At 35.9% G+C, this 12,200-nt stretch overlaps 1 protein-coding gene across 11 annotated transcripts in view; it reads left to right on the forward strand.

Annotated features, from left to right (window-relative positions):
• The window catches only part of MATR3 (matrin 3), a 52,832-nt gene extending 46,593 nt beyond the window's left edge, over positions 1-6,239 (forward strand). For 4 of the 11 annotated variants that reach the window (XM_028527212.2, XM_028527213.2, XM_028527209.1 and 1 more), the window contains 4 exons: positions 49-421; positions 2,332-2,554; positions 2,994-3,115; positions 5,146-6,239. In XM_028527212.2, the coding sequence (XP_028383013.1) occupies positions 49-421; positions 2,332-2,554; positions 2,994-3,115; positions 5,146-5,196 (769 nt within the window). In that variant the 3' untranslated portion in view covers positions 5,197-6,239. Of the gene's footprint in view, positions 1-48; positions 422-2,187; positions 2,555-2,993; positions 3,116-5,145 lie in introns of all 11 variants that reach the window. The other 7 variants (XM_036013733.1, XM_036013735.1, XM_028527206.2 and 4 more) reach the window with 4 other exon arrangements.
• The last annotated feature ends 5,961 nt before the right edge of the window (positions 6,240-12,200 follow it).

The following is a 12,200-nucleotide window of genomic DNA, read 5'->3' on the forward strand; positions in this document are numbered from 1 at the left end:
GTTGTTTTCCAACTCAGAATTTATTGAAGTGTACCTTCTTGATTTCAGAAAAAGGTCTTACTCTCCAGATGGCAAAGAATCTCCAAGTGATAAGAAATCCAAAACTGATGGTTCCCAGAAGACTGAAAATACAACTGAAGGTAAAGAACAAGAGGAGAAATCAGGTGAAGATGGTGAAAAAGGTGAAAAAGATGACCAGGCAGAACAAGAACCTAGCATGCTTCTTGAATCTGAAGATGAGCTACTTGTAGATGAAGAAGAAGCAGCAGCACTTCTAGAAAGTGGCAGTTCAGTGGGAGATGAGACAGATCTTGCTAATTTAGGTGATGTGACTTCTGATGGGAAAAAGGAACCTTCGGACAAAGCTGTGAAAAAAGATGGAAGTACAAGTGCTTCAGCTGCAAAGAAAAAGCTTAAAAAGGTAAAGAAGATTGTGCATTGACCTATTCTAACAGAAAACAAGATCAGTGTTTCAAATTACTTACCCTGACGGGATCAGATTAAAGAGAATTAGTCATTTGTTAGAAAAAAATCAGATATGAACAATAATACAAGCATTTAAGTCTAAACTCTGCAATAAATAGATTAAATAGTACCTCTTATAGTTGCCAAAAAAAAACGCCAACTCACAAAGAGAACTTTTTAGTAATGGAGAAAGATTTTTCTGTATGGTAGTGGTAGTGTGTAAATACTTACAGGCAGCTATATAGTTCATCCTGTTTTTTAAAAAATGGGGTGTGAGTTTGCATTGATTTAACTAACCAAAGATACTTAAAACATTTTTCTACTCATTCAGAAATTGTCAAAGACTTCTTTTTTTTTTTTTTTTTTTTTTTTTTTTTGATTTTATTTATTTTTTAGAGAGGGGAGGGAGGGAGAGAGAGAGAGACATCAATGTGTGGTTGCTGGGGATTATGGCCTGCAACCCAGGAATGTACCCTGGCTGGGAATCGAACCTGGGACACTTTGGTTCCCAGCCCGCGTTCAATCCACTGAGCTACGCCAGCCAGGGCTGTCAAAGACTTTTTATATTTGAGAAATGTGAGCTTGGTCATATACTTTAATAACTTTTTTAAAACAATCTTTTTTTAATCCTTACCAAGGATGTGTTTATTGAATTTAGAGAGATAGAAAGGGAGAACGATAGAAACATCAATTGCCTCCTGTAGGTACCCTGACCTGGGGTTGAACCCACAACCTTTTTTTGGTATACAGGATGATGCTCCAACCAACTGAGCTACCCAGCCAGGGCAGATACTTGAATAACTTATTTTTCTTAGACCACGTTACAAATAAGAGCATATCAGGTGAATATGAATATAAAAGATACATACATGATGCAAAGAACAGTGAAGACTTATGTTATACTAACAGCCTACATCAAGGAATCGAGCATTAAAATGCCTTTGAAGCCCCTTATGTTAAGTGGCTCTTGAAATGAGACTTTTGTAATCCTAGCTTATTAGTTTCTTCTAAACAGCACTCAACTATTGGAAAACTAATTTTTACTTCCAGATTGTCAAGAGCTTGTGATTATTTAGCATTTATTACATGCTATAAATTTTTCTAAGCTCTTTATATACAGTAATTTAATCTTAACAGTAACCGTGTGCAGTAGATGTCTTAGTTATCTGTGTCTTATGAATGAGGAAACTGAGGCATGGAGAAGTTCCATAAATTGTAAATTGTCCATCATCGTATTGCTTATAAGTGACCAGGCCAAAATTGAAATCTAAGTGGGTCATGCCCCAGAGCTTGCTCCTCCCCCCCCTTAAATCCACTGCACTGTTTTAGACTATTTTCTAAACATCAGTGGTATCATAAGATACTGCCTTCCAAAGGACATCATTCAATTATTTGTAACTAATCAGGTTTTTGATATATTCCCTATTAGTGTAAAAGTCTCAAAGTGTAGAATATGAATGCCCTTGTTTCATTTATTTTGTAGTTTTTGTGTAAGGCAAGCCTTCAATTATTTAGCTTTAAAACAAGCTAAGTTTTTGTGTGGTTTTTTGGTTTTTGATTTTTTTTTTTCTTCCAATCCTCAATGATTTTGGGGGGAAAGGAAGGTCAGTATTTTGAGAGAATGCATAAAGACAAAGACGCTATCCCTTTCCCTTCAAGTAAAGCAAATGGAAGGGATACTGCAGGACAATTGTTGCAGAGTAAATTTGTCTTTCTTAACAGCGTCGTTTCCCAGGGAATATGGAAGGTTTTGTCACTCTAGATGAGGTTGGTGATGAGGAAGATTCGGAACTTCAGAAACTTCGTAAATCGGGCATGGCATTTAAATCTGGTGACAAAAATGATGATGGTTTGGTTGAAATTAAGGTGGACAAGATGGAGGAACTTGATCAAGACAACGAAGCAGCGTTGGAAAATGGAATTAAAAATGAGGAAAATGCAGAACCAGGCGCTGAATCTGCTGAGAATGCTGATGATCCCAACAAAGACACAAGTGAAAATGCAGATGGCCAAAGTGATGAAAACAAGGAAGACTATACAATCCCAGATGAGTATAGAATTGGACCATATCAGCCCAATGTTCCTGTTGGTGAGATTTAAGGCTTTTGTTCTTTCCCTCTCAACCTCCCCAAACTCTTACATGATTTTAAAATTGTTTTACATAAGCTCTGATAGCATTTTACATTTATTTCTGTACAGAACATTTTTGTAAATCTTGATATATTCTCTTTTCTTACTCAAGTCACCTTATTTTGTATTATGTTTTGTTACCATTACACACAATATGGACTCTCCTCAAAGCTTTCTGACAATTTCACCTTGTTTTTGTATCTGTTATATTTGTGCCTTTTTAAGAGTACTATTAGGTGGGACCTTGAACATCAATTAAATGCAACTCACTAATGTCATGTTTTTTGTTGGATTTTTTTTTTTAGCTTAGGTTTTATTGGACTTCACACAAAAAAAATTTTTTGAGAATACCAACACTCAGTTTACTGAATTTGTAAGAATGTATGTTTGTGTTCTAGGTATAGACTATGTGATACCTAAAACAGGGTTTTACTGTAAGCTGTGTTCACTCTTTTATACAAATGAAGAAGTTGCAAAGAATACTCATTGCAGCAGCCTTCCTCATTATCAGAAATTAAAGGTAAGGCTAAATCTTAGCCTTAATTCCTTTGTTAAAACAAATCATACAAGTTTATGGAAAATAAAATGTGTATGGTACTTTCTGTGGACCCAGAGATAACAGTTTTCTGTCTTTATTGATGGGCCATAAGTAGTTTAATTCTAGAAACATTTATTCAGACTCTTTCTATAATAACACTAATTAAATGATGGTAATTTAGTGATTTTTTAACCATGTCATAAATTAAAGTTATTTTTAGTATTCTCAAATGGGTACTGGATTATAATTTGTCTAATTTGGACAATACTGGATGCCAGAAGACCAAGTGGCATAATATAAAGCTGAATATTAACTTCAGTTTTATAAAATGCTGTGTCCTGTCATATTTAATGATTTTTACATGGACTTTAAATGATTATTTGTTAATAATGATAGTCTTCAGTAACTTTTATGACCAATAGAATATAAGATTAATGGGATAAATTAATAAAGCACAAAGACTAAGAAATTTCTATTTTGATAATTTAAAATTTAGTAATTTAGTGGCTTTTAAGGAGTGAGCATTGAAATAGATGATGGGAAAACAACATCTAAGGAAGAATTAAAGAACTGAACTCATAATTGTAGATAACTTGTTTATTTACACTGCTTTATAATATAAAACTACAAAAGTAGTCATCAAACATGTTTTATGAGTTGACTAGATGGATATTATGAATTTAGGAAATAATCTAGTTCTTGGCTGTATCACTTGTTTTAGATACGTGTTCTTTGCTGTCTACATGTACCTCACCATCGTGAATATGTAAAAAGAATGATGGTTATTTTCAACAGTAGAAGCAATTTTGTATTTTATCTGATTTGATATTAAGCTATTCAGTGGCAGAAACTGTATTAGAGATCTATAAATGTGGTCTCTGGGTGCTTGATACTTTAAAAAGAACATCATGCTTTCTAATATTTTCTAGATACACTTTAGGAGGTAGCTCTTCCTATTTTAAAAGAACTTTGTAGACTTTATTAAAGAATTATTAAGTAGTATCTTGCCAATGAATTATTTGATACTTTACTAACAGCCTTATTTTTATCTTTTTATTTTAACTGTTTAAGGTTATAATGGCTTCTAACCTCATCAATTTCCATTAACTGTACAGTTAATGAATTTCTGCCAAAAGCAAAAAAGCTTTTGATGTTTTAGATTAGATTTTTATTTAAATTTTTTTTAAAGATTTTATTTATTTTGAGAGAGAAGGGAAGGGAGGAAGAAAAAGGAAGAGAAACATCAGTGTGCAAGAGACACATTGATCAGTTAGTTGCCTTTCACACATCCCCAACTAGGGACCAGGCCCGCAGTCCAGGCACTTGCCCTTACTGGGAATACTGAGCCACACCAGCCAGGACAAGACTATTTATAGTTTTTGTACTTTCATTAATGTCTTAACCAATCTCTGATGTTGGGACCTCTAGAAATTACAGGCCTAATACAGGGATCTGCAAGCTACACTTCTAGCCCAGCTACCATTTTTAATCAAGTTTTCTTGGGCTACAGCTACTACCATTCATTAAGTATTGTTTATGGCCACTTATATTCCTATAATGGCAGAATTGAATAGTTGAGACAAAGCTCAAATGGCCCACAAACCTAAAAAAATTTACTGCTGACCCTTTAAAAAAATGTTGCCCACTGGGTTTAGTGGAAGGAGCATTGAATAAATTCATGTCATTTTAACTAATCTATATTCTTGAAGTAGTAGCAATTCTACTTCGTGACTATGGTCTTATTTTTCTCGTCTTTATGTTAGTGTTAATTGCATATAGAAAGACTTGTTTTTCACATTCTACCATTTTTTTCCTCCCATTTCCTATTGTGGTATCGTGAACCAGATTAGTTTTGTACACTATAATAGGAATAACTGTGAGTCTTTTAAAAAGTGATATGATTATAGGCTAAATTATATTCAAATCTCCAAAGTTGGATAGACTTTTATTTTGGAGTTAATTGATTTGTTTTTCTTAAGTGACTCAATCCCTGAATTTTTTTGTCTTTTCAGAAATTTCTGAATAAATTGGCAGAAGAACGCAGACAGAAGAAGGAAACTTAAGATGTGCAAGAAGCTTAAAGATTTCAAAGGAAATAATGGTTCTTTGTTTTTAATGTTAACCTTTTTTAAATACAATACTGATAGTTAGAAGAAAACCATTGTACTCTTTTTGTTTTAGTGGAAAAATAATAGATGTCTGTTCATGTGTTAGGTGTTATAGCAAAAACATATACGGTTAAGTTAATGAAGAATTGTTTTTGTTTTATCAGAATGGTAACAGACCAGTACTTTGTAGAGACTGACTTCGTAATCTACTTAAGACAACTTGCACCACTAAGAAAAAGATACATAGAACTATTCAAAGAAATGAAATTTAGTAGTTCTGAGCTTCAAAGAAATGTCAAAAACTTTTGATTCCGTTCAATAAAGAACAAAACCAGTTGTATTTTTATTACTTTCATCTGAAACATTCCACATTTCAATCTGAGCCTTGCAGACTTTTCATTTTGAGTTTGAAGCTTTTTTGATTGCTTTTCATTTTTGGAGAACTTCATTAACTAAGAGTAGCAATTTAAATACAGGTGCAGTTTTCTTTTAATGTTACGCTGTTGTTTAGGTAATAAGAAATATTAAGTAATTGGCTTTAGATTTTGTAATTTCCCCCCCTAAGTTTCTGCTAGATTTCGTATTCTAGTAGTCAATGTATTTTTGGTGAAACGTTTAAAAAAAAATCCCATTCTCTTTGACCAGTATTAATTTTTTGAGACCTTATTGCTTGTCACTTGAATCCTGTAGCTGTCATACATCTGGTATAAGCAACATCTGATTCTTGAAGTGTGTAGACCATCTTTTCATATTTTCAAGATGTAATTTTACACTTAAGCATTTTAAAAAAACAGTTTGGCTATAATCTAGATGCACGCTTCTAATCCATATACCTGCACATGTGACCTTTGTGAACAGAAATTTGCATGTATAATCTGTGTTTACTTGTAACTTTCTGGTTATATACTGCTTATATCTGTGGATTCAAGTTTCTGACGTGAATACAATAAAAACTTAGGTCATGTTCATTGGTTATACATGTTTGGAATGTTAACCAATATATTTGTCGCTTGTGGTTTTTATTCACTGTTACACTTTTTTGCATGCTTTAACAAATTACATTTTTAATCTAGAGTGTTCTAAAGCGTGCTACTAAAGATCTGAGTTTTAAAGTTTTGGGTGCTGGTGGATTTCTTGTTCCTGTTATTTAACAAAATGAGGCTGGTTTTGTAAAACTTTGGGAGTTGAATGCTAAGGATGAAGAAATAGCAAACACTGAAGTTTAGACATGTTTCAGTATTTAGCAGAAAGATTAGAAATAACATGGAATAGTTATACCAAGAAATAACAAAAGATAGTTGTACCAGCCTTATATGTTGGGTTTCTTGGTATAACAGATTATCTGTGTACAGTTGTTTGTTGTTTTTTTTTTTTATCTTAATTTATTTTTAGAGAGAGAGGAAGGGAGAGGAACATCAGTGTGAGAGAGAAACATTGATTGGCTGCCCCCCACACAAGCCCCAGTGGGGGAACCAGATTCACAACCCAGGCTTGTGCCCTGACCAGGAATTGAACCAGTGACCTTTCAGTGCACAGGCCAACACTTGACTGACTGAACCACACCAGCCATGGCTACAGGAATCCTTTTTGAAACATCCAAGTGTATTAAAGGAAATGTCAAATAGTTGTATAAACTTTTAAGGTCTACCTTTGAAGGTCAGGTAATAATTTTTTAATGTAACATGCACAAAAAATCCTTGCCAGTTTACTTCTGCAGTTTAATTTTGGTCTTGACTAATTACCTACTTTAGTTCAATTTCAACTTTTAACTAACAGCATCAACACAAAGCTTTATGTGTACAATGGCATTCCTGATTGTTTCTTGTCAATAATAGCTTTTTTCCCCATAGGTCCTACTTGTCAAAGTACCAAGTTGTAGAAAATGTTTAATATATTCATTGGAGAGCATTTAGAAAGTGGGACTCTCAAACTACTAGTGATAAAACAGTAACAACTATTTCCCAGATTATGGCAAACCTTTAGTAGAGATTTTTCTATTTATACATGCTGTAAAGCTTTTTAAATTTTTTTTAAAGATTTTATTTATTTATTTTTGGAGAGGGGAAGGGAGAAAGAAAAAAGAAAACAAACCTTGATGTGAAAGAATAGAATGTTGATCAGTTAGTTGCCTCTTGCACATACCTAAGTTGGGGACATGGCCTGAAACTGGGAATCAAACCGTGACCTTTCAGTTCACATCCAGGGCTGTTGTGGAGTTTAAGAATATCTTCTATCTCCATTTTAGCCTTCAGTGTAATCTTAATCCTGTTGAGGGAAGCTTAGAAACACCTATTAGGTATTATGAAAGGTATTAAGGTTGTGAAGCAGAAGAGTACACGTAGTTTTTACCTGGCTTTGTTCACAATGGATTTTCAGTGTCTTGAAACAGTAAAATAAACAGGCTTATGGTGTGTGGTAGAAATCTGCTGGAACACAGCAAAACATTTTTTGAAAATCAGATTAGTTTAAAAATGGTAGTGTCAATAGGCTATTTAAGATGATTTACAGTAGTGCTCAGAGCAGCTCTGTATTTCTTAAAATAGGGCTTAGTATAGCTCAAAGCTCAGATGTTGAATGGTAATGAGTTTGATATTGTGGTGCCTGGCAGGAACCTGACTTTTTGTTGAGCTGGGGTTAAAGTGCTCCTTCACTTTGATTCCCGTCCTATGAATGTCAGGGGTAAGGCTGAGATATTTTTCCTTTATACTAGTGGTTCTCCAATGTTAGCAAGTGTCAATATTACATGGAGGCTCCTTTGAAACGTTGGGCCGTGCGTGTAGAATTTCTGATGTGTTAGGTTTCAGGTAGGTCTTAATTTGCATTTTTAACAAATTAATGGATAGTAATGGCATCAAGGATAGAGGCCACACTGAAGAGGAAATTGGTTTACCTGTAGTTGAAGTGTTTTTGCTAGGCTATTGCAATCAGATGTCTAGCTTAGAGACTACTGAAGTAACTGGTTTTACTACTCTTCCAAATCTTTAACTAGGAACCATGAAAATAAATCACCATTTGGGGGCCTGGGCAATGCATTTCTTTAAAATTACCCCATTTTAGAATCCTGGGTACTGCTTTTCCAAGTTTATTTTTTGCTCAGAATATTTAAAAAGTTGTAATTTTCTGGGGACCTGACGCAGCTAGACATTGCAAGAAAGGAACAGATACGTGAAGTCTTGGGAATTCACTATTTTGCCTGACCAGAGGTTTTTTTCCTTTTCATTTTTCCTTTTCTGTCATACCACTCTTAATCACAATAAAGGAGCTAAGGAAAAGGCGCGGTAACAGTTTGTTGAAGTTTTAAGTGAATAGTAAGAAGGATATAACTACCTCTCATCAGGTACAGTTAATCTGCTGATTGATATTGGCTAGGGCTTGATTAAAGTACTATAGCTTCTGTCTCCTGGGTTGAATCCAGTAGCTTGAGGCTGTGCTTGGACTTCTGATGGTTGGGTTCCATCCATCAACATTCCAGAATTGTACCCCATTGCTCCCGGCTCTGGTAGGCCTAGATTTGCCAGTGCTGTAACCTGGCCAGGAGCAACCTTTTTCAGTGGGTATCTGACACCTAGGTACATGGAAAGAAGCTCAAGCAGAAGTCAGGCACAGACTGAGTTAGGATTCTGTGTGCGGAAAGAGACTGTGGACCCAGGACTTTGAGGTCGATATTCCTCAGGTCATCAAACAATTGGGAGTAATTAAAAGCCAAAAGAAAAATAACATCAGACACCAAGCTCAAAGGGCTTCATACATACAATCTGGTGGTTATTGGGTCCCATGTGTCCCAGGCTCTGGAGAGTTACTTTCATTGAATAGTACCTCAGAGGTAATTAAGGGTAATTCAAATGCTCTCTTGAGGACTACCAGGGAGGAAGAATGTTCTTGCTGTGGGTGAATTTTAGAAACCACATTTCTGCTTTCCAGTGGTGGTTCCCCAAACCTCCCTCACATACCATCTCATTAGTAAATGATCTCTGAAAAGCTGCATGGATCATTTCCCTCCCTCCTGATTAAATGCAGATTTCCTTTAAAAGATACGTATTAGGTAAATGTTCGAAGATACAGATACCAATTACTTGAGATAGAAAAATATTGGATGATGACTCAGAAGGTAACACTAATTTTTTAAGACTTAAAGCACTTTAAAATTTTTAGTCCTGGCCTTTCCTTGAAATACAGCTACAATTTCCACAATATAAGCTATGTAAAAGCCAAATATATGAAAAGGGGCAATCTGTTGGGCATAGTAGACCAAAAAAGTGCCCACCCTGATAGCAGTATGTCCTAACACTATGATCTTGGGGGCAATTTCCCAGAATGTGGTTTCACAAAAACTAAAGGTCTGGGGAAAATCTGTATTCTAATTTATTTTGTGGTGTCATGAGTGTCTGTGGGAGAAGAGGTGCAGTTTAAGTAATTTTTAGTGTAAGGAATGCTGAAACTCATTACCTCCTAATTCATTTCCCTGATGCTGGCTACTTCGGCTCTCAAGAACCAAGTGTTTCCCCAACTCATTTTAAGCAGCTGTTAAGCTACATAAAACAAGCAGCAGGAAAGGGCCTGGCTCAGGCTGGAGAAAAGGAATTGCCTATGCCCTCTAGTATTTCACACATAGGCACACATCACCCTTCTGCTAAAACCTTTACCTATTAAATCAACTTTCTTGTTTTGGGTTTTATCCTATTTTTAACTGGTGATAACACATTGTATGACCATCACCATACCTGTAACTTCATCTTGTAATACAAACTAGACCCATTAAACAACTTTTCCAGCCCTTCACAACCATTACAATTTCTCTAATTTTCACTACCTTGTAGGTGGAATGAAAGTATTTGTCTCTTGTGACCTCACCTAATGTGATGTAAGCCACATACTGCAGAATTCCTTCCTTAAAGGCTGAATAATACTTCACTGTATGTATTAAGTCTGTGCAGAAGGTATCCAGCCAGGTAATATGAAAGACATTTATTGAAGATAATACAAGAAACATTGTATGTGAAACAATGATGCCTCAGTCCTCTTCCCATTAGGCACCTTGGTACCTCACACAGTGCTCGCAATCAGCTACCCTGTCATAATTTTCCTGAATCTTACCAATGGTCTGAAATCTCTTCCCTTTCAAGGGTGATTTTAGTTTGGGGAAAAAGGCAGAATTTGCAGGGTGCCAAATCTGGACTGCAGGGCAGCTGAGTCACTTGGGTGATGTTTTGCCAAAATGCACTTGAGACAATGCGTGAATGGGAGCCTTGTTACGGTGAAGCTGCCAGTCAATCACCAGTTATCCATAGCAGCGGCCTTCTGAATTATCCAAGTAGTTCTTGCAGAGGAATGTTCAAGTGTAATGCAAAATTTGATAGAGATGCCTTGCTCTAGCCTGTTGTGTGATAGCCACAGTATACATGCTCACTCAAGGCGTCTAACACCACCACTGACAAGTACAGTGAAAACTGAAGTCATTGGTCGTGCATGTGGGTTCCAATCCACTCTCCTGGGCTGCCAGGTTACATCTGTGTCATGCAAGCCATTCTCATTACATTAACAATGGCTGGACTTTTTCTGGACAGACCTCATACCACATTTGCTTATTCCTCCATTGATAAGACGATTTGCAGCCACAGTTGAAGTATTGCCAGTAATGCTGCTGTGGACATGTATGTACAAATGTCTCCAGACTCTACTTCCCAGTTCTTGTGAATACATACTAATAGAATTCCTGGGTAATATAGTAATTATATTTTTAATTTTTTGAGGAGCCCTGTACTGTTTTCCATATCAGCTGTACCATTTTATGTTCCTATCAACAATGCACAAGGGTTCAATTTCACATCCTCGCTTATATTTGTTATTTTTTGTTTATTTGATAGTAAAAATGAGGTATCATTTAAAGTTTACTACAACTTTTCTAGGAAAAGATTATGCCAGTTACTGCTTTGTGTAGTATCCTCAGAGTAACAGTGCTGGCACATAGAATGCATTCAAAGTCTGTTGAGTGAGTGAAGTTTTATCTCCTTACCAGAATTATAAACATTCACAGCAGGGACCATTGCTTCCCTGCATAGTGCTAGGCTCTTACTCAAGACTCAGTAATGCTGAGGTGTACATATGCTGTGCATCATACAAGTGAGCATAGGGAAAAGCTATTACCAAATTACAGAAATGTGTTAGACTTCAAGTGTGATTTTTCTTTTTATGAATTCAACTCAAGCTTTCATAGAGATTCAGACAATATAAAGTATATAGGACAGGAGACAGTCCTTCAAGATCTGACCACATAGATACTATTCTATCAAATATTTGCATTCATACCACAGATGCATATATATACACATATATATATAATTTTAGGTTATAAATGCTGTTTTGTAGCCTGCTTTTAAGAATTTATGGATATCATTCCATATCAATGAATATACATCTTTTTAATAACTTCAAAATTCATTTAACCAATTACCTATTGATAGGTTTTTAGGTGTTTTTGATTGTAACAGCTATGAATATCCTTATGTCTTTACATATGTGCAGTGTCTTTGGAAAGGCCTGTATGTGAAGCGTTTCAGTCAGAAGATCTACACTCGGGTGGACAGAAGTAGGTTAATTATAAATAATACAAGAATGGTCTTTCGAGTATTTACCATTGTATACTTATTTTTGCCCCTCCCTGCGTTTTACATGATAAAAAGGTCTGCAGGAACGTTAGTCAAAGTCCGTGTATCTTTTCAAGGACTTCAGTCCCCAGCTTCCCCACTCACTGCATCCCATCATTACAGAAAGGCGGTTGCAGAGTCTCTCCAGCCTTTCAACATACCCCACAGCCGTCAGGTTACGCTGGAAAGGCTGTTGCGCACGCACATTTTTGCAGCCTGGGTGAAAAACCTTTGAGGTCGCGAGTTCCCTCACGCGCTCTCTAGTGGCCTCGGAGGGCAGCGTTGACAGAACGAGAGGGCGGGGCCCGCGGCGGC

This window comes from Phyllostomus discolor, chromosome 13 (assembly GCF_004126475.2).
Source record: "Phyllostomus discolor isolate MPI-MPIP mPhyDis1 chromosome 13, mPhyDis1.pri.v3, whole genome shotgun sequence".
Classification (NCBI taxonomy): domain Eukaryota; kingdom Metazoa; phylum Chordata; class Mammalia; order Chiroptera; family Phyllostomidae; genus Phyllostomus; species Phyllostomus discolor.